At 42.8% G+C, this 27,092-nt stretch overlaps 1 protein-coding gene across 4 annotated transcripts in view; it reads right to left on the bottom strand.

Annotated features, from left to right (window-relative positions):
* The window catches only part of USH1C (USH1 protein network component harmonin), a 92,780-nt gene that overhangs the window by 25,111 nt on the left and 40,577 nt on the right, over positions 1-27,092 (bottom strand). For 2 of the 4 annotated variants that reach the window (XM_075567705.1, XM_075567701.1), the window contains exons 11-18: positions 24,356-24,412; positions 21,715-21,857; positions 20,550-20,615; positions 19,339-19,454; positions 9,170-9,219; positions 6,903-7,055; positions 5,173-5,289; positions 2,144-2,602 (exon numbers count right to left, since the gene is read on the bottom strand). In XM_075567705.1, coding sequence (XP_075423820.1) covers positions 2,144-2,602; positions 5,173-5,289; positions 6,903-7,055; positions 9,170-9,219; positions 19,339-19,454; positions 20,550-20,615; positions 21,715-21,857; positions 24,356-24,412 — 1,161 coding nt within the window. Of the gene's footprint in view, positions 1-2,143; positions 2,603-5,172; positions 5,290-6,902; positions 7,056-9,169; positions 9,220-14,811; positions 14,871-19,338; positions 19,455-20,549; positions 20,616-21,714; positions 21,858-24,355; positions 24,413-27,092 lie in introns of all 4 variants that reach the window. The other 2 variants (XM_075567703.1, XM_075567704.1) reach the window with 1 other exon arrangement.

Here is a 27,092-nt window from a genome sequence, read left to right as displayed (position 1 = left end):
AGCCTATGTGAGTTTAACTTGTACAATGGGAGCACCTCGCCTCCTGAACATGTTCTGCTCTTTAAATTGAAAAAATTAAAATAGCACTTTTTTTGCTAGTGTTAAAAAACAGGATTTTCGTCATCTCTAGCTTCTCCGGTTACCATGGTAACATTTACATTAATATATATAGGGTTGCTCATGTAATGTGAGCATGAGATAAAAGGTGGCACTGTGTGCTCATTTGCATGTCATTTCCCAGAATTCCTTGCTGCAGTGGAAGTGCTGTGTGCTGAGTGATAGTGGTAAAAGACAGGGTTGCAGACCTGCCTAAGACATGCAAATGAATATACAGGAATATTTACAGTTGAGATATATATATATATATATATATATATATATATATATATATATATATAAATACAGATAACATTCCAAGAGACACTGTTTTTAAGTATACCCTTTGCTTGCTTCATTCATTGTACCATCGCCGGAAGAAGAGATCAATGTATCTCGAAATCAGAATTTTCCAACTGAAATCATTTTTCTAGCTTACTCGTTTTGAACATATTCTGTGGCATTAAAAAAAAAGCTTTGGCCAGTATTAACAAAACCTGATCTACCTTCTAGAAATAAGAGGAGGTCCTCTGTTTACTGAAAATAAACGATGATGTCAGAGCAATCACAGGAGTTCTGGAGGTGTTTGTAACACACGGCAGTAAGGAATTGCAGGCCGTCAAAATCCCAATAACTGATCACCTACACGGGGAAATGTACTTTATAAAAACAACAACCCACGTGGAGTCAATTTGTTTCTCTTTATCTAACCGACTACTAAGGTCTAGTACAGAACGCATTTAATTTACTCCTGGGTAGATGTGACCAAAAGCAGCCACACCGCCCGTTATGCCTACTAATGTATTTACAGAATTCAATAGAAATGTTTTAGCTTCGGGAACTCCGCGGTTCTCCCAAGATACTTTCTGGTTTAGTTGCTGTTGGTTCTTCCTGTATTTTCAAAGATGGCGTCTGAGATCATCCCATAAGAAGCTGCAAGGTCATCCTTCCGATGACATAGTGGCTCCCTGTTGTCCCGCAGGACCCGAGGGATTTGATGGACTTTTGATTTCTAGGATCGGAGCTGAAACACTGGCAACTAAATGCATTTCGGGAACCAGGAGCTATAAATAGCACTGCTTAACCCCAGAGGCTCCATGTCCCCCCACCCCACCTCCCCCCTCCCACCCATTACCAATTTGGTAAAAAAATCAGTAAAGAGTAGGGGGGAATTACTGCGTTAATTACTAGTCATCTGCTTTTAATTTTGAATAACTCATGGGGGAGTTAAACTCAACTATGAATATCATGCACTTTTTAAAGGTGCAATTCCACTTACTTGATAAAAAAAATAGTATATATATATATGCAGACTATTTTCATCATGGTTGATTCCAACAAATTCCATTTGTTTTTGTTGAAATATTTTCATGTCCTCTTACAAAGGTGTTAATAGAATTCCTTTATAATTAAGCCCTCATGATTATAACTTTGGAATCCCTGAGGCATTGTTGTTATCAATTAGGTATCAAATCAGAACCTGCCGTTGAAGAAAGTAGTATGTACTGTATACTATATCCATCACAAAAAGAAGACGGAACTCCACTGGACTTGTGCTTGTAGATGTGCAGGTTTATTGAGGGATTGACATTTCGGTTCTGCATTGGACCTTTGTTGAGGCTTCTCCAAAGCAGGACCAAAACGTCCATCCCTCAATAATCCTGAACATCTATGTGCACAAGTCCAGTGGAGAATTGTCTACTTTTTAATGCCTTTGCATAGGGTCCCCACTTGCGGTGGAAGACTGTGCACCCATGGCAGTAGCGATGGTGGAATTGCGAGTGGGCCCATCTCCTTATGTTTTACTATATCCATCATACATGTAATTATACACATCTTCGATAATTACGTGTTAGAATTTATCCCACGGCTATGTGCTTTCAACTCACAGCAACGCTTACATATATTGCTACAGTACGTTGGGTTGCACCACTACCCCCTTCTACTTCAGAAGAGGACCTTTTAAGCAGTGAAAGAACGAAAACACTATGTTCAAATGCAAACCAAAAACTAAAACCCTCACACAACACCCAACTATGAATCATACCTTTGGGCTTGGAGGGTAGACAGGTTCTGGGTATGAAGATCTGAAAGCTGATCTTCCCCTATAGTTTTGTATTTCCTCTGAAAATGGGAGTGGTGGACGTGCTGAGCCCAGGGATTGAGGAGGTGGAGAAGGTGATTGCGGTGTTGGTGGGGGTAAGTGCATCCAAGTGTGTGGTACAGGGGAAGCTCTTGAGGGCACTGCTGGAGGTGGTGGGGCACTCCTCCTCACCATGGTGACATTCGGTGAAAGAGGCGGGTGGGACGAAGATGATGCAGAGAGCAGGCGAGGTGAAGGCGGAGGGGGTGCTATCCGTTTCATGGGATGCTTTGCATCATCTAAATTGATGTCATCCAAGTCAGTGGTGTGAAGCTGCAGGCCACCGACAAACCTCCGTACTGTAGTGGCTGCAGGTACAGCTGTGGGAGGAGAAGCGGCAGCAGGAGGACGCCCACCCGCCACCTGCGGCAAACAACAGTGTAGACATTGCTGAAACATTGTTAACAAACATTTGGGAGTTTGTGCATGCGTCCTGTGTTACACACGAAGACTGGCATTTATAGAACAGAAAAACTAAACAATATCGTGGGTGAACCATACCCTAATGCAGGGATACGCAAACTTTCAGTCTGCGCCCCCGTCTGCTATTACCCCCTCTTACCTGTTCTCCGTCGTCCTCTAACGTCACGTTGCCATGGTGACGTGACGTCATGTGACCCTGCGGCGTAATTTGACGACGCATCACCAGAAGCCACTGGAGACCAGGTAAGTGAGTTATAGGCCTCGAGCGCTCCCAGGCATTTAATTTAAATGCTTTGGGGAAGAGCGCAGGGCCTCTAACCGCCGTGCACCCACAGAAAATCTTGCGTGCACCCACAGAAAATCTTGTGTGCCCCCCAATTTACGGACCCTTGCCCTAATGTAGTGCTTCTTTGCCACAGGTGATGTGGCCCTCGGGGGAAAAATACCTCAGCTGGATGCTCAGGGTGCACCTCCCTGCACTACCTGGAGACCTTTACACGCATGTGCAAATGTTGACAATCCGCCTCACCTCCCTTAGCCAGTCACAGAGGAGAGAGAGAAGCCTCTTTATCTCCAGACAGAGCAGGACACGCACACTGAGCAGCTGACATGTTTGAGGTGTGTGGGAAGATGGGAGGGAGAGGGGAGGCTAGTGCTTTGTGCGGTGTGGGAGGGAGATTTGTAGTATAAGCAAGAGAAGGGGGCTGATTGTGGTGTTTATTATTTCAGAAAGTGGCCGAGTGTGATGTGTGAGAAGGGGTGGGGGGATACATGTGGAGTGTGTGTTAGGTAAAAAGGTGATTATGATGTGCAACGGTGAATGTGGAGTGTGCGAAAAGTGTGGGTGTTTTTATGGAGTGTGTGCTTGAGAAACGCAGAGTGATAATGTGTGTAAGTGAGGAGGGGATGAGTAAGGTCTGAACAGCACTAGTGCCCTGAGATTTTAAAAATCCTCCAGTTGTTCCCATGCTCAAAAAATGTTGAGAACCGCTGTTCTAATGCAACAATGCTCTTTATATAGCCACTGTGTGATAAGTAGCAGTATAATTATAATACAACTACTGTATGAAGGTAACTTATTGAAACTTGCAGCATTGATACCCTTACAAGGTGCAATCTTTCATAACAGCATGTTGTACAGTGGTAAAGGACAAGCTACAGGGAAAAATTATCTTTAGGAGTTTAGGGACAAATTGATAAATAAGGGTCGGTGTCATAACAGAATTCAGAAGAAATAATCAGATGGGAAGGCCAAATCATATTTATCTGTTGTCAATCTCTAAATACAGCTGAACCCCGTTATAATGCGGTGTTTGGGGTCCACATAATGAGACCGCGTTATAACCGGGATAGCGTTATAATCGCAAAATGGCATCTGCAGCTCTCTCCTCTCTGCAGCTCTCTCCTGCCCCTGCTTCATCAGGCTGCGTCCACGTGCGCGGTGCGCATCTCCAAGGTTTGTTTTTATTTTTTATTATAACTTTCAATGCTTTATTGCTAACGGACACACATTCATACACAAATCTCCCCCCTACACTAATAATTTTACCATACCATGCAGGAATCGAACCCATGACCCTAGTCATACACTAGTAGCAATTCTCTAGCTGCTAGTCCATGGGTTGGTGTGCAGTAGAAGTTAAGTTTGTTTATAGAGTCAATTACATCACATCAATCCTATGGTGTAGCAGCTAGAGAATTGTATGTATATATGTATATATGTACGTATGTATGTATTTATGTATGTGTGTCCGTTAGCAATAAAGCATTGAATGTTATAATAATGTTTTTTTTTTTTTAAACTTGAAGATGTGCGCACATGGAGAGAGAGGAGAGAGCTGCAAATGCCGGGTAAGTCCTTGCACGGCGGCCAAAAAAACAAAAACCTTGGAGATGTTTTTAAATCGGGAGCCACACTCAGACCGTGTTATAAGCGGATCCGCGTTGTAGCAGATCGCGCTATAACAGGGTTGAGCTCTATCTATGTCCCCGATTTACTAAATATTGTTAAAGCTTAACACGCCATAAGCCCATTGATTTGTCCAAATAACGGTCCCTCACACGGGGGACTGAAGCAGTGACTTTGTAATGTGATGTTTAATAATCCATTTATTAAACACCAATAATCCATTGACTATTGTTTCAGCATCATTGGTAATTAAACACCCACAACTTACATATTTTCTGACTTAATCAGGTACAGTGCTGTAAAAATGGAGAAAACCACGCTGCAAATTGCACTTGTAGGCACATGCAAAGATGTAAAAAGATTAGTAATAGCTGCTCATCTGACTTTCAGTTTTTAAGTGTTAAAGAAAAAAGTGTTTTTAATTCTCATCTGTACTGCACTTCTTTTGGCTGCTTTACATGTGACTCTGAAAACATTGTCATCCATCACAATTGAAGGCCGATTGCTTTCAAGGATATCATTAAAGAAAAACACAGCACTCAATATTGGCACAAACCATTGAAAAGTAATCTGAAATGGAGCGCACAGCGCACACGGTTACCTCATGCGTATCATTCTCTGAAGAAGAGATTTGTTCCAGCCGTGTCTGACAGAGTCTTTCAACCCAATGTTGAACTTTTTCTGACTCTTCTAAGTCTTCTCGCTCTGTCTCGGAAACCTTGGTCAAACCACCAATGCATAACAGGTTAAAAGGGTGATGTGGTAGAACGCACGTTATGTAGTAGGAGCAGATGAAGTTACTCAACTTATTTTTTTTTTATTTACTAACTGTATGGGATACGAAATCCATAGATCCCATTATGCAGATGTAACTGCCTGTTCTCTACCGCCTCACGGGAGAAAAGCGTGGGCCATCTTGCCGAAAACTCTGCGAGATGGTCCATAGCAGATTGTAATGTCCCATCGGATTAACATAGTGGGGGTCCTGCATTTGAATGGGACTCGCGCTGTGCGAATCCTACCGGGTTTCACCTGTCTGTAAGAGACGCGCAGTAAGAGAGAGACTGATTCGGGCTCTCCACATGCGCGCCTCTAATAGGCGATCGCAGGGGTTTTATTTTATTTTAATAATACAATATTGTAGCAGGGGGTCTCCGGAGCTGACTCACATTGAGTTCAGGTCCAGGGGACCCCTACTTCCCGAGTTACAGGCCCCATTATGGGGTGCCAGTATTCCTCTGCCTTGTTTAAATCCTCCGCTCATGTGGGCCGTGACGCGGGAGTTTAAACATAAAATAAAACCCCCGCGATCGCCTGTTAGAGGCGCGCAGGTAGTGACTGATTCAGTCTCTCTCTTGCAGCGCGTCGATTACAGACAGGTGAAGCCAGGTAGGATTCACACAGTGCGAGTCCAATTAAAACAGAGGAACCCCCGCTGTGTTAGTCCGTTGGGCCATTTGTCTGGCCGCTGGAATCTCGCTGCGTGGGAGAGGATGCCATGTAGAATTCGCAAGGCAACCGGCAAAGAACAGCCAGCTACTGTACATCTGTATTTCCTCCTGACTGTAGGTTTATTCTTCATCCCTTAGATTTTTCTACATCTACAACGCACAACGTTTTATTTAAGACCTCAAATCTGAGCCCTACCAATTTACCATCACCGTCTCCAAGTCTGTACCCTGTACCTATCATGAACATGGAGAGATGCAAACAATGAGGACTAAAGTGGGACATTCTAGGCACTGGACTAGGGAAAATGGCACTGATCAGGTGGGTGGAATTAACCAAAAGTGAAAATACAGGCTGCACACTCACAATTTGAGAAAATGAATAAACAAAAATAATTTACTTGGTACTTAAACATACCGAGAAGGTCTACCCAAAAATACTCGAGAGGAAAAAATTGTATGTAGCGCGCAAAGGCAAAAGCAATACTTGCTAAAGTGATACTTTACTCATTCATATTCACATGAAGGGAACAGGACAATAACATTTTGGTTATTCGTTTACACTGGGGGTGATCTGACGAAGGGGCTGCCGTCCCGAAACCTTTATGGTTCTCTTTATGTGAATATGATTGAGTAAAGGACCACTCTCGTCTTGCTGTGCTACACACCGGGTTCTTGGGTTGAAATAACCTATAATCTGCTGTCAATTCTATATGTTTCTAGGATCATTTCCAATGTTTTTCAAACCAATTATCGAAAAACAAGAGCAATTCGCAGATAATACTCACTGCGTGTAAAACCAATAAAGTCACGCTCACCAAACACCTTTCTGAAAAGTTATGGAAACTGTGGGTAAAGTAACGTGTGCTTGTGGAAGAAATACCTCTTGAACCAGTCTGTTGATTTTCAGCTGTTTCTCCCTCTCCAGCATCTCTCCTTTCTCCTTGGCAAGTTTCTTCTCAAACTCGACCTCCTTCTTGTTCTTCTTTTGTTCAAACAGACTTTCCCCTTTGGATTTCTTTCTCTCTTTCCCTTTCTGAGATTATTTTGTTTGAGCACATGAAACGACCACAGACATTGTATTTGTCATGAGCTACGACCACGGCAACATTGTTAAAGACATGAGGGTACTAGAGTAGGGGTTTTCAACTCCAGTCCTCAAGGGCCACCAACAGGTCAGGTTTTCAGGCTATCCCAGATTCAGCACACGTGGCTCAATCAGGGGCTCCCAGCTTCAGCACAGGTGGTTCAATCAGTGGCTCAGTCAAAAACTGAGCCACTGATTGAGCCACCTGTGCTGAAGCTGGGATATCCTGAAAACCTGACCTGTTTATGGGGGGGGGGGGCGGGGTGGGGAATCTTGAGGACTGGAATTGAGAACCCCTGCTCTATTGCATTACAAATATAAAATTTCAAGGCACATTCCAAATATAATTTAACCTATTTACAGTATCCAGCACTAAAGAGGTTAAACATTCCCAAGAAATAAAGGTCCATAGGAAAGAGGGACTCTCCAAAAATGAACTTTATTCCGTTTTCTTCATCACACTATCAGAATAATGTTCACGTTGCAACAATACGACTCATTTCATGACGTGAGCAGCATTTAATAGCATGTGGAGAACATTGAGGCATATACAGAGTGCCTTACATGTAATGAAATATATTTGTAAGACTCTTACGGGGCGAGGGGAGGGTGGGGGGGTCTTGAGGGAGCAAAAAAAAGCATAACACTATATATCGTAAAGTGGGAGGCCCATGACACTGTCCCAACCGATTCATCCCTCACAGGGGTCCAGCTCCGAGCAATGGAACATTCAGGAGAAGATGGGAAGGCAGTAAAGTCCATTCACACATTAAATAATAGCAAATATGAGACACGGTGCAGCCCAGGAGTGGCCAACTCCAGTCCTCGACAGCCACGTATTAGGGCTATCCCAGCTTTAGCACAGTTGGCTCAATCAGCGGCTCGGTCATTTGAGCCACCTGTGCTGAAGCAAGGATATCTTTATAATCTGACCTGTCTGTGGCCGTTGAGAACTGGAGTCGGCCACCCTGTGAGCTTAATCTGTGACGAGACTTTAGAAGTCCAATTTGAGGAGAGTCCTACTTTCAAACATAATCCTAATTTTATTTATCTCCACACACATCCAACATGCAGGTGGACACACGATGGACACACGATGGGACACATGATGGACACACGATGGACACACGATGGACACACGATGGACACACGATGGACACACGATGGACACACGATGGACACACGATGGACACACGATGGACACACGATGGGACACATGATGGGACACACGATGGACACACGATGGACACACGATGGACACACGATGGACACACGATGGACACACGATGGACACACGATGGGACACATGATGGACACACGATGGGACACACGATGGGACACACGATGGACACACGATGGACACACGATGGACACACGATGGGACACATGATGGACACACGATGGGACACACGATGGACACACGATGGACACACGATGGACACACGATGGGACACATGATGGACACACGATGGGACACACGATGGACACACGATGGGACACACGATGGACACACGATGGACACACGATGGACACACGATGGACACACGATGGACACACGATGGGACACACGATGGACACACGATGGACACACGATGGACACACGATGGACACACGATGGACACACGATGGGACACATGATGGACACACGATGGACATGCTTAAGAAAACAATGCTAAAGAAAAACCTTAATAGGTCTACCAGAAATTTAAAAAAAAAAATTTCTTTAAATATTATTATTCAACCATATTGTCAAGGCAACATTTTAAATATTCATATACAAGACTGAACTCATTTGAACTTAATGATTAATATGCAATAAGTCCGTATGAGGCCTGCTGGGCTTGGTCATGCAAAGGTTTGCACACACCTCAGAAGGGAGGCAGCTAAAAGATTTAGCACACAGAGGGGGGCTACTCATTAAACGGTGATAGTGTTAATAGAGGGGAACTCCCATAGACTTCAATTAGAGTTTACTTGCGACAGTGCCCCCATCGTTACTATCGCAGTTTAATGATGCCCAGAAAGTCTTGCATGCAGAAACCAGCACTCAGGACACACCGTACCTTTCTAAGTGTGGGAAATTTTCCTTCATACCGATAAAACCATCCAAATGCTATCGTAATAAAGAAAAACAGTACATGAATAAAATAAACTATAACCGCAATGCTAAAGGAGACGAAACGAGCTGAGAAAGATAACCAACACTTGTAATTGCAGTTGCCAATATTTTACAGGGAGTAATCATTTTTAATGGGGGTCCAACATAGATCAGTGAACATATGTTTTCAGGACCCCAGCAGACAACCATCTGAGATAAGCACAACATCAATACATACAGTATGTTTCTGAGTGTTCCCAACCCAATCCGCTGCCACCAATGTATACCGATCACACGTACAATTAAAGTTTTTTTTAAAGTATGTATATTTAGAACAGCAGAATCCCGTGTTTATCAGCTTTGGATAAAGTTGGGAAGTAAGTAGAATGTATTTGACACAAAACAATATACTGTGCGGTATTCAACATATACCGTATTTCTTAGCCCTTTACTTCCAGAGAAGCCTGCCACACAGCGGGGCTTGGTGCAGTGGGGTTTTGGCAAGGTCTCTTACCTTCTACATTGCGGCATGTCCTCCTGCTACGTTGCATTGTCATGGCAAAGTGTTGTCACATGAATGCAGGAGGAGATGCCGGCTCCGGAGAGAAGGTAAGAGGCACTTACAGAAGCTCCGCGCTCTCCTCTGGCAGTCAGTATAAATGTTGCAGGGAAGAGCGAGCAGCCTCTATAAGCACAGAGCTAGGTGCCGTGGCACCGATATCGAGCCAGCCCTGACCTCAAGCCATACTTATTTTTCCCTTCCTCTTTTTACCCAGCATTAGATCATTTGTGCCCAACAACTAGGTTCAGTGGTCAGGTTTTTAACACAGGTCATACGCAACAAATTATTATAAAAGCCCAGCCGTTTTGCAGGTTTCATTCAGTTACCTTGGTGAAATCACCTAATTTACCGCTGAAACCGAGGTGCGGCATTACTGGCATAAAATAAATGATCCTCAACTTTCGAGTGCAGAGGGGGGTCACATTACACACACCGACCCCTTACACCATACGGGATTTTTTTTTTTTTTAAATATTCAATGCTTTATTGCTACCGGACACATACACACACCCCTACCCCATGTGGGAGCTGAACATGAATACATTTTATATAAAAAACATTCAGGAATCGAACCCAGGACCTTTCATATGCTACTATAAATATACTTAACAGCTATAGCACAGTGCTGTGGACTGCACTGTGTACTATATGTTAAGTTTGTTTTTAGAGTCTGTGACATCACACAAACCCTGTGGCTTGCAGGTAGAGAATAGGTACTAGCATATGAAAGGTCCTGTTTTGATTCCTGTATGATATGGTATAATTTATAAATCATTTCATTTTTATTATAATTTAAAAATTATTAGTTTATTTATTTTATAATTGATAATTTATAAATCATTATATAAAATAATAATTGATAAATTATATCATATCATACAGGAATCAAACCTAGGACTTTTCATATGCTAGTACCAATTCTCTACCTGCAAGACACAGGGCTTGTGTGATGTTACAGACTCTAAAAACAAACTTAACGTGTGCGCGTGTGTTAACAATAAAGCATTGAATGTTTAAAAAAAAAATGGAGATGTTTTTAAATTGGGAGCCACGCTAAGAAAGCGTTATAAGCGGTTCTGCGTTGTAGCGGACCACGCTATAACGGGGTTGAGCTGTATATCTTTATTTATATAGTGCCATCCATGTACATTGCGCTTCACAGCAGTAATACACATGACATTATAACATAACACATAATGGGAATAAGCGCTTCAGACATAAAAGTAACATTAGGAAAAAGGAGTTCCTGCCGCGAAGAGCTTACAATCTAAGTGATATATATATATGCAATTCCAGTGCTGCGTTTTTATGGGCCGGGAGCACCCTCAGGAGTGAGATTTCCATACACATACTTTGCCAATCAATAAATAAAACATAGGGGCCACTATGAGACCCTTCAAAGACAGAGGAGGCAGCAACGCATTTTGTCACATGCCATTTTTAAACTCTGGTTTTGTTTCTCTTTGAACACAATGCTACATTTCAATATCCCAAACTTTAAATAATACACATGTTTTCCCCACAGCTTCTTCTCATGTTACCTTGTAGTAAATGTATACAGATAGCACAATACAGTTGGGGGGTTACTCCTTAACGGAGCAATTCATGCCCTTTTTTTATTTATAGCTTTTTTTTTGAACCCCGCTAATTTCAGCTCCGGGGACCCCCTGCTTCCTGCGATACAGACCTCCAAAGGGGGTGCCGGGTCTCGGAAAAGTTTAAAGCTCCCGCATCTCGCAGGCCAATAGGAAGCCGGTGGAAAAATAATTTATCAAAAGTGGCGCTCAAAAATTAAATCAATGTATAAACAAGTGTATAAAAATAAAGTGATACTAATACAAACACATATGGATGCTGCTTAACCCAGTGGGGGGTCGTTCTCTCGATCCCGTGGACGTGGAAGGGGTGAAGATCATCGGGAAGCGCAAAACCATGTAAAACAGAAAAAATTCCTGATGGTGCAGTACTGTGATATATTTGTGAATAAATATTCAAGGTGCAGTGTGCTAGGTACTCACAAGTGTATGGTGAGTGGTATTCCCATAAAGGTATCTTTGAGGGACAGCCCGTCTGATCGTAGTACAGGTGGGTCTGAGTGATTGTAAAGTGCTGAGGACCTTAGGTAAATAACACAGAAACGGACATAGTGCAGACTGTATAAAATTCTATTAAAAAGGTAAGTGATAATACAATGCACTCACAATGTGTTAAAAGAATACAAGCGTTTAGATCACACAGATCGGATCTCAGTGTAACACTGTCTCAGTCTCCCCTCCGCCTCGGCGTGCGTGTCACTGGTGCGTCTCACCCAAACCGGAAACCGGAAGTGACGTCATCTGCTCTGGGGGACTCCGATCCTGTGGCAATCTTCACTTCATCAGCATCACTCTACGCGTTTCTCCGTGTTGCGGTTTCATCCTGAGTGATGCTGATGAAGTGAAGATTGCCACAGGATCGGAGTCCCCCAGAGCAGATGACGTCACTTCCGGTGTCCGTTTCTGTGTTATTTACCTAAGGTCCTCAGCACTTTACAATCACTCAGACCCACCTGTACTACTATCAGACGGGCTGTCCCTCAAAGATACCTTTATGGGAATATCACTCACCATACACTTGTGAGTACCTAGCACACTGCACCTTGAATAGGAAGCCGGACCTGATGATGTCACGGCTTCCTATTGGCCCGCAGGGGGCCGGTGCTTTGAAACTCCGCCATTACATGAACCCTGGTAGCCGAAAGGAGCTGCTACCGACACCCCTGTATCTCCAGAAATAGGGGGTTCCCAGATCTGAAATTAACAGGCTTCCGCTCCAGAGACACCCTGCTTCAATCCAATGTTAAATCGCCCGCTTGGATTGCCTCTTTATGCTCCTCCCTATAACGCAAGTAATCTTCCATAGAAGCCAACAGGACGCAATAGTGCACCAATCGGCACTACCACAGTTTAATGAATAATCCGCTTAAAGTCAAGATTATTAGCAAAAATGTCGTCTACACCAGCAGAGGGCTCAAAAGCATTTTAGTGGCACATATGGTCCTTTATTAAAGGGAATAAAGAGGTTAGTAGTTAGTAGATTCATACGATTATTCACTATAAAATGAAAACCTTGTTAACACAATGGAACAAAGCGGTGTCTATGAGTGTCCACAAATAGCCATTTAAAGTGATATATTATGTAAAGACATTCTGATACTGCCTGGTTTCATTATGCGTGTGCAGTGGCTGCAGAAAGAGCACGTTACATGTTAAACCGTTATAGTTACTGTACCCTGCCTTGTTTTTCAGCCAGGGTTCCTAGGAACCTCTGGGTTCCCCCGGGCTCCCTAATGGGTTCCCCCAGGCTCCCTAATGGGTTCCCCCGGGTGTCACTAATGGGTTCCCCGTAATTTTTGGGTCATTTTAAAATTGTACCAAATACAGAAGTTACAATTAATCTGATATCAGACGCACTGTTAGAGAGGGTTGGGGTTCCTTAGAATTTCACATGGGGTTCCTTAACCAAAAACAGTACAGACAAGTTACACTATACAGGCTGTATAAAAGCTAAGCGGACATCGCAGCCTCCACACTACAGTATAAGAGATACAGTATGGCGAGTATACTGTACAACCCAATCACAGCTAGAGCTAGAGCTAGATCAAAGCCCATCCCAAGGACTAAGCGATCATGCGATTTGTGAATATTGTATTGTATGTCTATTTATACAGCGCCAAAAGTGTGCTCAGCGCTTCATAAAGAATACAGTACAGGGAATTATAATAATGCAATAAGTGCAGCAAAATCAGACAATAGGAAAGGAAATCCCTGCCCCGGAGAGCTTACAATCTAAGAGGTTTGATGGGGAACTTACAGAGACAGCAGGTGAGGGCGTAAATGCTGTAGATGGCAGTGCTTGGCCACAATGGGTGGTAGGAGTGACTGAGTGTGGGCGAATAGCCATGAGTGCAGGCTGTTGGGATGCTTTGTGGGGTGAGTTTTAAGGTTAGTCAGTATTAAAATGAGAATAGTACAATTTTTACAAATTATGGTTAGTTCAGGTAAAGTAGCAGAAGTAAAAGCATTACCTCTGCTCAGGGTATTTTGTGTTTTGCCAATTGAACATGGTTGAGTAGATGTAACCTAGAATACCTCCTCCTCCCTCTATTTACTGTAGTACAGAGGTGGCCAACCTTTTTTTCAGGGGTGCCCATAGATGAGCACAACTCTTTTGGTGGACCGCTGCCCTACTGTCCCCCTATATCTGGTTTAAATTAATAGCTAAACCTAAACTAAATAACGCCAAACGTGAACAAGGATAATAAAAACATTCAAATATTACAAACATCGTTCCTTGAGAAGAAAACCTAAAAAAAAGAAAAAAGAAGAATCTGATTGTAAAATGTCTGAACATGGATCCCAGTTACAATTTCCAAATATTAGGATTGATTTACGAGGTGGATAACAGAAGCAGAAGGCACCCACATGAGCGTTGGTCAATACAGATCTGTACTTCATTTAAACAAAGTTCATTGCTGAAAACGTCTGCTCACAAAACAAATATGAGCAGCTGTTAAGAGTAGCGAATGGCAGCAAACAGATGACACCCTTTGGCTGCCACCAACATAACAACAACTACACGAAAAACAAAGGGGGATAGAAGTGCCGACAAGCACGTTGCCTCTAAATACAAAGTTCCACAGATGTATCACAAAACAAAATGATCAAGTAAAGAAGTCAGTTAAAGTATTTCCTGCAAACTCTTTATTTTAATAAACCTTGGACTTTATATACCATCTAAAAGGCATTTGAAATTCAACAACAATATATACACATATTGATTGTCAAAACCCTGCATAACAGTTGACTTACAATTGTAAATGAATATATAACTTATGGTATTCAGTTATATATATATATTGCTTTTTAAATGAGAAATAATTTAAATCTATTAAAAGAGTAATAAAACAATCTATCCATTGGATCATTTCTGACTGTCAGGCCGAAATGAAAGACACTGTAACAGATATGAAGCCAGAAAAAGGAAGGTAAAGAAGAACCCCAAACCTGCTTGTTTTGCCTCCCAGCGTCTGAGACATCCTCTGCATGGTGATGTTTCTCATCAACTAGGAACAAAAATGAGGAAGAGAGTGAAAAGTGACGGGAAGCTGCGGAGCGGATTCAATACGTTTCGGATTGCAGAAAACCCCCATTCAAGTCAATGGGAGTTTTCGCATGACTGCACCATTTAGTTTTGAATCAGCAGCTACTGTATATATCAATTCCTAAAGAGAGGAGCCTGGTGCACACTGGACTTTAATCTCTCTTCTTAAGGTTCTTGGTTCTACTTGAAATAAAGGAAACTTGTTCCTCATATTTCTTACACGTGACTCAGGTTCTCTTCCACCTCACACCTGGATGATCTTTTTGGTGCAGAGGAAAGGACAAGACATTGGTACTTTGTATCATGGGCACCATAGAATTTCTCCACAACGCCTCCTACTGCTCCATGCAACTTATCAAGAAATAGATGAATGGTACTAATAAGGTAACAGCTAAAATGCATCTTCTTTTTTTTTGCTAACAATGTAGCATCAGAAATAATTATTTTCAGATTATTACATAGATTTCAGAGTCCTTTGTTTGAGGCCCAAAGGTTAAAAAGAACATATGAAATAGGAGGCTTCCATTGGCCAACCTTTCCTAGCCAAACACTTTTAGGAAGGATCGGAAGTGTCAATTATATAGTCAAAAATCAATTGTAGTATCTTTTTTATAAACAAACTTCTGCACTGTATGTTACCTATTGATTTGTGCTCAGTCTCTAAGGTCTGTTCTTGACATTTGGGAGAATGGTACAGGCAGTCCTCGTTTTACAACGCTTCGCTTTACAACGAATGGCTTATCCAACGCTATGCAATGCATACCTATATTCATTTTTACAACGCAAAAACGGCTTATCCAACGCTCTTACGACGCTTTGCAAAGTTGTTTATGTGTATATAATATATTTATTATACTATATAATATATTATATTTTTATATTATATTATATATTATGTTATATTATATATATATAATACAGTATATACACTATATAATTTATGTGTGTGCTGCATATCTTATTGTCTGCGTAAAATATTTTGTGTATTTTAGCATTAAAAATGCCTTCAGGAACGGAACCTTTCATTTAAACAGTGTTCCTATGGGAAAACGTGTTTCGCTTTACAACGTTTCGCTATCCAACGCCATTTTGAGTAACGCATTGTGTCGGATAACCGAGGACTGCCTGTAGTTACAACATTGTAAAGAGTTACTTTCCATTATTGTTTCAGCAGTTTTGTTACCTCAGTTATAGTGTGAACTTAAATGTTATATATGGATTGCTTGCTATTTATTTCATTTAAAAGGTAAAGACTAGATAAAGCAGCAAAACAGTTAGCACTGCACATTTATATATATATTTTTTTCATTACAGGATTGAAGCGGGACCTGACCCACGTTAATTTCAGCCCAGGGACACCCTGCTTATGGAGATACTAGCCTCTGTAGCAGGGCCGGTATCTCTGAAGTTTAAATGTCTCGGTCCCGTTGGACCAATAAAAAGCCACAAGGGATGACATCACGGCTTCCTATTTGCCCAGCGGGACATTTAAATGCCACCATTATGTTAGGCACACAGATACCGGCACCTTCTATGGAGGTTAGCATCTCTGCAAGCAAGGGGTCACTGGAGCTGAAATTGACGCAGTTCAGTTCTGGAGACCCCCTGCTTCAAAATCCTGTGATTAAATAAAAAATGTATCATTTAAATTGCGCCGAACGACATAGTCAGCTGCTTTAATTTTACATTTTTCAAAAGCCGCACAGGAGTAGGGCGAACTGAACAAAATGACACAGTCTTTGCTTTCTCAACGTTTGTTTTATCCCTGGGGGGGTCACAGTATGAGGTACTGCGCTGTTACAGTATGAGGTACTGCGCTGTTACAGTATGAGGTACTGCGCTGTTACAGTATGAGGTACTGCGCTGTTACAGTATGAGGTACTGTGTTGTTACAGTATGAGGTACTGCGCTGTTACAGTATGAGGTACTGCGCTGTTACAGTATGAGGTACTGTGCTGTTACAGTATGAGGTACTGCGCTGTTACAGTATGAGGTACTGTGCTGTTACAGTATGAGGTACTGCGCTGTTACAGTATGAGGTACTGCGCTGTTACAGTATGAGGTGCTGCGCTGTTACAGTATGAGGTACTGCGCTGTTACAGTATGAGGTGCTGCGCTGTTACAGTATGAGGTACTGCGCTGTTACAGTATGAGGTACTGTGCTGTTACAGTATGAGGTACTGCGCTATTACAGTATGAGGTACTGCGCTGTTACAGTATGAGGTACAGTACTGTGCTGTTACAGTATGAGGTACTGCGCTGTTACAGTATGAGGTACTGTGCTGTTACAGTATGAGGTACTGTGCTGTTACAGTATGAGGTACAGTACTGCGCTGTTACAGTATGAGGTACTGTGCTGTTACAGTATGAGGTACTGTGCTGTTACAGTATGAGGTACTGCGCTGTTACAGTATGAGGTACTGTGCTGTTACAGTATGAGGTACTGCGCTGTTACAGTATGAGGTACTGCGCTGTTACAGTATGAGGTACTGCGCTGTTACAGTATGAGGTACTGTGCTGTTACAGTATGAGGTACTGCGCTGTTACAGTATGAGGTACTGTGCTGTTACAGTATGAGGTACTGCGCTGTTACAGTATGAGGTACAGTACTGCGCTGTTACAGTATGAGGTACTGTGCTGTTACAGTATGAGGTACTGTGCTGTTACAGTATGAGGTACTGCGCTGTTACAGTATGAGGTACAGTACTGCGCTGTTACAGTATGAGGTACTGCGCTGTTACAGTATGAGGTACTGTGCTGTTACAGTATGAGGTACTGCGCTGTTACAGTATGAGGTACAGTACTGCGCTGTTACAGTATGAGGTACTGCGCTGTTACAGCATGAGGTACAGTACTGCGCTGTTATGAGGACAGCCACAAACCCAGTAGGATGGTCCAAACAAAGTGGTTCTTAATGTTTCCTAAGAGGCTTTAGCCCTTATTCCATCGCATGGAAAACCCATTGAAATTAAAGGGGCTTACTGTGCGGTAATGCCGGGTCAGCGATATTCGGACTTTGCAGCATAAGGGCCTTAATGACAATACATTCCCTATCCGTCATACTAACCTGGGGGAAAGGTGGTATTGCTGCAGCTTGCTACCCAACACGCATAACACATAAAGAAGCCAGATAACAGCTGAATGTTACAAGAATATCAGGGATACAAAGATCGGTGCATACATATCACGTCCTCTATTTTAAAATCTAACCGGGGAGAAAGATTCACCTGCAGAAGAAGACCGTTCAATCTTGTGTCAGCTTTGACAACAATAGCTTGTCACCAGAAATATACAGCACGGATTATCTAGGCATTCCAGATCCAATCAATGCAACTCGGTTTCACGCAGTCGTCTTAAACGTGGGCAATTCAGTACAGTAATTGCATTTCATATCTACTACATACAGTATGCAACGGTTATCTGACCAACAAATGGAATCTCATTTTGCCAGATTTATGTATTGTAACAACTCTCTTTTGTAAACATTTTCCGAAAACAGCTTTTTATCAAGTCATCTTTTGAAACCTCGCTGGCGAAAGCCGGCTTTAGTATGTACAGAAGATAATCAGGTGACCAGTGGATCACTAGATACACGTTTGTAAGGATGATGTAGTGAATGTTACCAACAGGCATTTTCTTAATATTTCGGAGTGCTTTAATCCTGGTAATTGGCAATAACTGGAGGGGGACTTGGAAACATTTAAAGTGAGTCGTTCTTCGGCCCAAGACTTTCAGATTCCAATATTTATTGTTAAAATTGGCTCGGATAATGGCACTGCTTCTTCGAAATGTCTGTTGAAAACTACTGTAGGAATCTGAGCATTGTTGCATACATTTCTGTCAGGCAAATTCAGTAAGTATAAAAAAATGGGTTTATCCACAAAAATGCAAATATCGGTGAAAATCTGGCAACATATTGTTAGAGATTTATGCACAATCTATGCACCGTTTGGCTGTAGTGTTTATTTGAATTAATGTTCACCCAATCTGCCATGAAGAATACAGCTCTATGTATCAGTCAGAGCACTGCATATAGAATTATCTTGTCTTTTACTGTATGATTGTAAACAATGGGTGAACATGTGTATTAAAATCATCATGAATTGCAGCTTTGTGTACAAACAAGCTGTAAACGATATCATTTACATGCCGGCACACACCCATGTTGCCAGCATTTTCCACACGTCCGTTTGCAAGTACAGCTCTTTGTGCATTAACCCATGTTATCTTTGGAATGATAGCTCGTACTATAGAAGGACAAGGGAATCAAATACACTATGTGCCTTTGTCACATATCAATAAAACTGAAAATATGCGTCTCTCCCATGTTTGCCTTTTCCAATAAACCTTCAAAGTAAAGGACGTATTGAAGTTTTACGCCATACAATTAGTATGTGTGACCTCAATGTGCATCAGCTGCACTGACTTACTTTTATGTTTTGATGGGGGGCTGCGGTGTGTTTGTGGGGGTACAGGCTTTGGTTCCTCTTTACGCCCCCAATCTTCTTCCCATTCTTTTTTTATCTTTTCTTCCTGGGCAGATATTCTAACACAAGAAAGGCACGGCAGGTGACTCATGCTGCGAGTATAGAAGCTGTGAGAGCGGTTTGCAGTAACATCATTTTTGCCATTAACTAGAAAGTACACGGGGGATAAACCTTGAATTCTGCCGCAGCAAATACATTAGCCAGAGCCGGCTCCTCTGTCCTCCTTCTAAGGATTTATTGCACCAGTAACATTTCTGAGCAGAATGACCTCTCACGGCTGATCATATTTAGTTATAAAAAAGGTTGTGTAGTGTTTTTTTTTTTTTGAAGAGCCAATATATTTACTGTATATATCTATAGGTCTATCATCTTACAGCTTTAAACGTGCAGTCTCATATTGGACGATATTGAACAAATGACAGACATATATTATCATCTTAAAACCCGGTGACTGATGACTTTAAAACACGAATAAGTATTTTACAATAACGTGTGTATGTTTGGAAAGGTTTCATTGTTTTTTTCTTGCAGAACGGACTTAAATGAGGGGCTTATTCTCTGTCCTCTATCTTTATAATACACGAATGAGATTTTCTCACTCCCTCTGCATGTTAAATAACCTACTAGAAACACGGGAGTTATGGGAGAGGCAAGGGCATTAAACTCACCCTAATTTTCATATTATAAATGTTTACCAAGACAAGATTCACAAATAAATGTAAAACAAATACAAATAAATTACTTACGGAACAAAAAGGCACATTTCACCTAGTATTAACTAACTCAACAGATTAGGCATTAGATCATTTGATTATTAGGAGTGGAGCGGCTCAGTGAGTAAAGGCACTGACTGATAGCAACGACACTGAGCTTGGAGCAGGGGAACCTGGTTCAATTCCTGGTGTCGGCACCTTGGGCAAGTCACTTTATCTCCCTGTGCCTCCGGCACCAAAAACATAGATTGTAATCTCACCTGTAAAATCCTATGTGCTGCCTACCGCGCACTATACTGTAATTGTGACGTGCTTTGGGGGCCATTTTATACTATACTATAGAAATAAAGTTATTATAAGTGGAACTAACCCTTTAAATACTGTGCCTTCAGCGCTACTCATTGCATGTCAACTCAATAACTGTGTGCTTAAACCACTTACTTTTTCATTTCTTTATGGTATCTTTCCTCTTCCACTGCTACCTTTTGAGAAATCTCCTTTTTTCTCCTGTAAAAGAAAAAAAAAACAATTAGTGCACCGTAGTCAAATACTGTAGCTGCTCCTCTAGATAAAAGCACAAACGCTACTACCATTATATCCCAATTATAGAAAGTGCAGAGAAGAGCCACCACATTAATACCAGGAGGGAGGAGGGTAATCTGATTTATGAGGAGAGGCTAGCGAAATTAGATGTATTTACATAAGAAAAGAGGCGTCTCAGAGGGGATATGATAACTATATACAAATATATCCGGGGACAGTACAAGGAGCTTTCAAAATAACTATTCATCCCATGGGCAGTACAAAGGACTCGGGGCTATCCCTTAATGTTGGAGGAAAGGAAATTTCACCAGCAACAAAGGAAAGGGTTCTTTACAGTAAGGGCAGTTAAAATGTGGGATTCATTACCCATGGAGACTGTGATGGCAGATACAATAAATCTGTTCAAAAAGGGTTGGACATCTTTTTAGAAAGGAAAGTTATACAGGGATATACCAAATAAGTATACATGGGAAGGATATTGATCCAGAGATTAATCTGATTTTCCAATTCTTGGCGTCAGGAAGGAATTTATTTTTCCCTTATGGGATATCATTGGATGATATGTCAGTGGGGTTTTTCTGTTTACCTTCCTCTGGATCAATATACAGCAAGAACGGATATACTGTAGGATAAAGTATCTGTCATATAAATTTAGCATAGGTTGAACTTGATGGACATACGTCTTTTTTCAACCTCATGTACTATGTAACATTTCACAACACCCCATGCACAAAAAATGCTCTGCTGACATCTTTGAAAGATGAAGAACATTAGGAGAATTTAAGGCCAAAGAATCATAACATGTTTACAAAACAGGTTGCATTTTCATGATCTGGCCTGAAATACTAATAATATACATAAAACATAGCATACACCTTTGCCTGGGCAGGTACATTTAATTGTAGTAGGGAGCTTCAGTCTAATAGCCCGAGTAGTGCAACAAGTATCGCTCAGGCGGAAGGTTTGCATTTTTGAGAAACCAATTACAAGCCGGTAGGGGCTGCAATATGTTGCAGAAAAGTCTGAAACTGGATGCGCTGAATGGCAGCCGGGCGCTTCTTACATGTTTTCTTTCTCTTGCTGTTCCTTGAGGATTTTGTTGGTTTCCACTGCGAGTTTCTTCTGATGCAACAGTTCTTGGCGTTCCAGTTCGTGTTGGCGTTGCTCCGTGAGCCTTTCATTTTCAGTCATAAACAGCTCTCTACCCTTTGGGGGAAAACAGATGAATGCAAATCAATCAACCCTCTCATTGGTTCTCAACTCCAGTCCTCAAGGGCCACCAACCGGCCAGGATTTAAGGATATGATTGGGGGGCAATGCTTGTACGCTGTAGAACGCACTGGGACTGCCGCCTTAGAGCACGGCCTTGTAGTAGCAGGTCTTTAAAGTTGTGCGTTTCAGGCTGTGGTTATCATTCAATCCACATCGTAATGAATTCCCAATTACAAAACGTGCGTCGTTTTCTCCAGTTAATATCAGTTTTTGTTTAAGGAGTGAAAACTGGGTTAAAAAAAAAAGAAGAAAAAAATATACCCTCTTGAATTGAAGATTATACATATGCAATGGTGCTTACAAAGTGCTCTACAGGGACAAATACTGAAGTTATATACAGTAGTAATGAAAAATGTGTGAATAAAGGTGTTTTAGAGCAGAATAGTAGAATCAGACCATTTGAAAATCTCCTTATGTCCATATCGGGGCCGCAGACAGATTTCCCAGGGCCCAGGACTAGAGTTATGACTGCCCCCCCCCCACCCCCCTCCGCACCCACCCGTGTCGGTGGTCTTGCAAACCCCCCATTTCATACCTCACGAGCCCCCTCTATTTCCCCCCCCCCTCCGTCTTCCCATGTATTTCTCTACCCTCGCCCAGTGTCAGATTTACCATTAGGCCGGGCCTATGTCTTCCCCCATTTGCACTCGCGCTCCTGGGCCTTTTCCAGCCTAATGGGAAGGACTTGCTTACCTTTGCTGGTCGCCTCTGTTCTGCCGCCCTGCTTCTCCTTCAAAACCGAGCATCAAATTATGCCGTGGACTTCACAAACGATGTCATAAGGCGTCTCGTTGCCATGGCAACTGTGACGTCACGGCGTCAGGTTGGTCACATCCATTGCGTCATTTGACACTGGATTCTGAAGGAGAAGCAGGGCGGCAGAAAGAAGGCGGCAGACACAGGCACGTGATTAAGGGCACTAGAAATCCGCAGCTGTATCCTTCTCACCCCCCTCCTCATCTCTTACACCCCCTCTCTCCTCTCACTCTCCCCCCCCCCCTCCATCAATTGCCCCACTCGCACTCAAAATCCCCTCACACTCAAACTGCTGGGAATATTGGCAACAAATTATCCCAAACAGGAAAGTGTTGCAAAGATCTTGCACTGCTGTGGACGTGGGCTAAAACCTGCTATAGAAATCAAATTATGCTTTAAAATTCATTAAAAATGTCATTAAGAGTTGAATAATAAAAAAAAGTTAAATGCAGTATTGAAATGCAGAACTGATTTATTTAAAAATAAACCCATAAGATTTCACGTTTTGCTGCTTTAATACAAATGCTGGGAACCAATTGCAGTTATCTCCATGTGTTTGTCTTTTGCCAGAACCCTCTGATTGCATCAGTTTAGCTGCAGACATGTCACCGAATACAGAGACCTATATCAGCTGAAGGGAGCGATCGGGCCACTTTTGGCCAAATATCCCCCCCCCCCCGAATAAGCCCCTTACTATAGCTCAGTAATTGTCCTTCAATACATATTGGTTACTGGGATTCTCCTCATGTAGTTGCTCTTTTTTCACTTAAAAGTATAAACCAAACTACAGAAGAACATTCGTTTTGTTCATAAAAATATGAAGAAGTCTTGGGCCTGAGGATGTCTTCTCGCTATTCTGAGTCAGCTACAGCAACGACCTTATGTATTGGGGCTGCAATAACATCACACAGCATCAACATACAGCACACTCCAGGTTTTACACGCTATTCAAAAGCAGAACTTGCATAGTATAGAACAGTAGATCATACATGACGCCAGCATGACCAATGACAAGTTGCGTGTAAGGCCTGGGACATACAGTAGTGAGTTTTAAGCTCGCTGAGGCGGGCTGAGCCGCGCTGACCAGATGCACAAAGCCCCTGCATCTGTCATCAGCGTGGCTATAGTTTCTCCCTCCGCATGCGCGCTGATGCGTGCGGAGGCTGAGAAACTTTGCAGAGACAGGCAGGTTTCAAATTTGCCGCTCGGGGAACGATGTGAGCGGTCACGTGACCGCTCACATCCAATGGGAGCGAGGGACTAGCCTCGTCTCCCGCTCCGCCTCCTGGCACGCCTCCGCTCCGCCTCTGCTCTGCCCCCGCCCCGCCTCGCCCGCTGAGCGCGCTCACTGCCTCGCCTGCAAGGACAGGAAAAAGCTCCATTTTGGAGCAGGCGAGGCAGAGCAGGAGCGCGGCTCAGCGCTGTTTGCTCCTCTATGTCCCAGGCCTCAGAGAACATATGTGTAAGCAGAATGCAGTTCATGAGATTTTTGCTGCAATCTTCCAGTGCCTTCCCTAGTTCTCAGCTATAACACATAATTACTTTATAAGTAGACCATCTAACCAAAGAAAACCAATTGGCTTTGGTAGGACAGCCGGCCCGGCCAGAGCAGCTGCTATTACTTGCAGCACACGGGCGGCGCACTGTACATTTGTTCTGATAGATGGATTACTTACTGCTCCTGTTACAATGGTGATAGTCAGGCTCCGGCTGCTTTTTAACACTTTCACTGCCTGAATAAAGAAAGCCAGAGAAAGGGGATTTATATAGAGATGCTCGCTGGAGGACACAGCAGAAAATGACGACTGCACCCTCCCTGATCACTTTATTAAACCCAGCGACTGATGTACAGTAAAACAAGTACCACATCTGTATCTGAAGAACTAACAAGGTTACGGATACAGAAGACAAGCACAAAGTAAAAATCACAGCAGGATAGGGGGCTGCACAGGGAACCTTACCCCAGGGGGCTCCACAGGGAACCTTACCCCAGGGGGCTGCACAGGGAACCTTACCCCAGGGGGCTGCACAGGGAACCTTAACCCAGGGGGCTGCACAGGGAACCTTACCCCAGGGGGCTGCACAGGGAACCTTACCCCAGGGGGCTCAACTCCAGTCTGCAAGCCCCTCCCACCCCCCCAACAGGTCAGGTTTAAGGATATTTCAGCTTCAGCACAGATGGCTCAATAAGTCCCTGCTTCAGCACAGGTGGCTCAGTCAAAGACTGAGCCACTGATTGAGCCATCTGTGCTGAAGCTGGGATAACCTTAAAACCTGACCTGTTAGTGGGTGGGTGGGAGGGAGGCTTGAGGACTGGAGTTGAGCGCCCCTGCCTTACAATATCTATACAGCCGAAGCTTTAAATGAAGATAAACGCCTTTGCTTTCTATAGATGGGTTTCCCGTGTTCTGTTTATGTAGTAACAAATATACAGGATGATCAGGCTGGTCTACGAGACATACCTGTAATTAGCCACTGGCTGAAACATGCTATTGACATCTCTTTCATCCTATTCATTTTATATACAAGACACGTTTTATATTTCCATTAAAGAATTTGCATGAATTGGTAAAAAACAAAAAAATAAGCTGTGTGTGCTGTGCACGCGCATAGTAAGTGAAACTTCTTTGACTTTTGTCACAGAAATTGTATTTGTGTTGGTGATGTTTTAATTAAAAATCAAAATACAATTTCATTGACAAAACGCAAATAAATTTGACTTATAACGCGCTTGCTCGGCACACATCCCCTGTATTAGCTATTTGCACTAAGTGTGAATTCCTTGTGTGTATGTGTGTCAATCAGTGTGTGTGTGTGTCAGTCAGTGTGTGTGTGTATGTGTATCAGTCAGTGTGTGTGTGTGTGTGTGTGTGTGTGTGTGTGTGTGTGTGTGTGTGTGTGTGTGTGTGTGTGTGTGTGTGTGTCAGTCAGTGTGTGTGTGTATGTGTGTCAGTCAGTGTGTGTGGGTATGTGTGTCAGAGTGTGTGTGTATGTGTGTCAGTGTGTGTATGTGTGTCAGTCAGTGTATGTGTGTATGAGTGTCAGTCAATGTACAGTATGTGTGTATGTGTGTCAGTCAGTGTGTGTGTGTATGTGCGTCAGTCAGTGTGTGTGTATGTGTGTCAGTCAGTTTGTGTGTGTGTGTGTGTGTGTGTGTGTCAGTCAGTGTGTGTGTATGTGTGTCAGTCAGTGTGTGTGTGTGTGTGTGTGTGTGTGTGTGTGTGTGTGTGTGTGTGTGTGTGTGTGTGTGTGTGTGTGTGTGTGTGTGTGTGTATGTCAGTCAGTGTGTATGTGTGTCAGTCAGTGTGTATGTGTGTCAGTGTGTGTGTGTGTGTGTGTGTCAGTCAGTGTGTGTGTATGTGTGTCAGTCAGTGTGTGTGTATGTGTGTCAGTCAGTGTATGTGTATGTGTGTCAGTCAGTGTGTATGTGTGTCAGTGTGTGTATGTGTGTCAGTCAGTGTGTGTGTGTATGTGTGTCAGTCAGTGTGTATATGTGTGTCAGTCAGTGTGTGTATCTGTGTCAGTCTGTGTATGTGTGTCAGTCTGTGTGTCAGTCTGTGTATGTGTGTCAGTCTCTGTGTGTATGTGTGTGTCAGTCAGTGAGTGTGTATGTGTGTGTGTCAGTGTGTGTATGTGTGTGTGTCAGTCAGTGTGTGTATGTGTGTGTCAGTCAGTGTGTGTGTGTATGTGTGTCAGTCAGTGTGTGTGTGTGTATGTGTGTCAGTCAGTGTATGTGTGTATGTGTATCAGTCAGTGTATGTGTGTCAGTCAGTGTGTGTGGGTATGTGTGTCAGAGTGTGTGTGTATGTGTGTCAGTGTGTGTATGTGTGTCAGTCAGTGTATGTGTGTATGAGTGTCAGTCAGTGTACAGTATGTGTGTATGTGTGTCAGTCAGTGTGTGTGTGTATGTGCGTCAGTCAGTGTGTGTGTATGTGTGTCAGTCAGTTTGTGTGTGTGTGTGTGTGTGTGTGTGTCAGTCAGTGTGTGTGTATGTGTGTCAGTCAGTGTGTGTGTGTGTGTGTGTGTGTGTGTGTGTGTGTGTGTGTGTGTGTGTGTGTGTGTGTGTGTGTATGTCAGTCAGTGTGTATGTGTGTCAGTCAGTGTGTATGTGTGTCAGTGTGTGTGTGTGTGTGTGTGTCAGTCAGTGTGTGTGTATGTGTGTCAGTCAGTGTGTGTGTATGTGTGTCAGTCAGTGTATGTGTATGTGTGTCAGTCAGTGTGTATGTGTGTCAGTGTGTGTATGTGTGTCAGTCAGTGTGTGTGTGTATGTGTGTCAGTCAGTGTGTATATGTGTGTCAGTCAGTGTGTGTATCTGTGTCAGTCTGTGTATGTGTGTCAGTCTGTGTGTCAGTCTGTGTATGTGTGTCAGTCTCTGTGTGTATGTGTGTGTCAGTCAGTGAGTGTGTATGTGTG

This window comes from Ascaphus truei, chromosome 12 (assembly GCF_040206685.1).
Source record: "Ascaphus truei isolate aAscTru1 chromosome 12, aAscTru1.hap1, whole genome shotgun sequence".
In the NCBI taxonomy this organism is placed as follows: domain Eukaryota; kingdom Metazoa; phylum Chordata; class Amphibia; order Anura; family Ascaphidae; genus Ascaphus; species Ascaphus truei.
The sequence above is the reverse complement of the archived record's forward strand: the minus strand, read 5'-3'. Positions and strand labels throughout refer to the sequence as shown.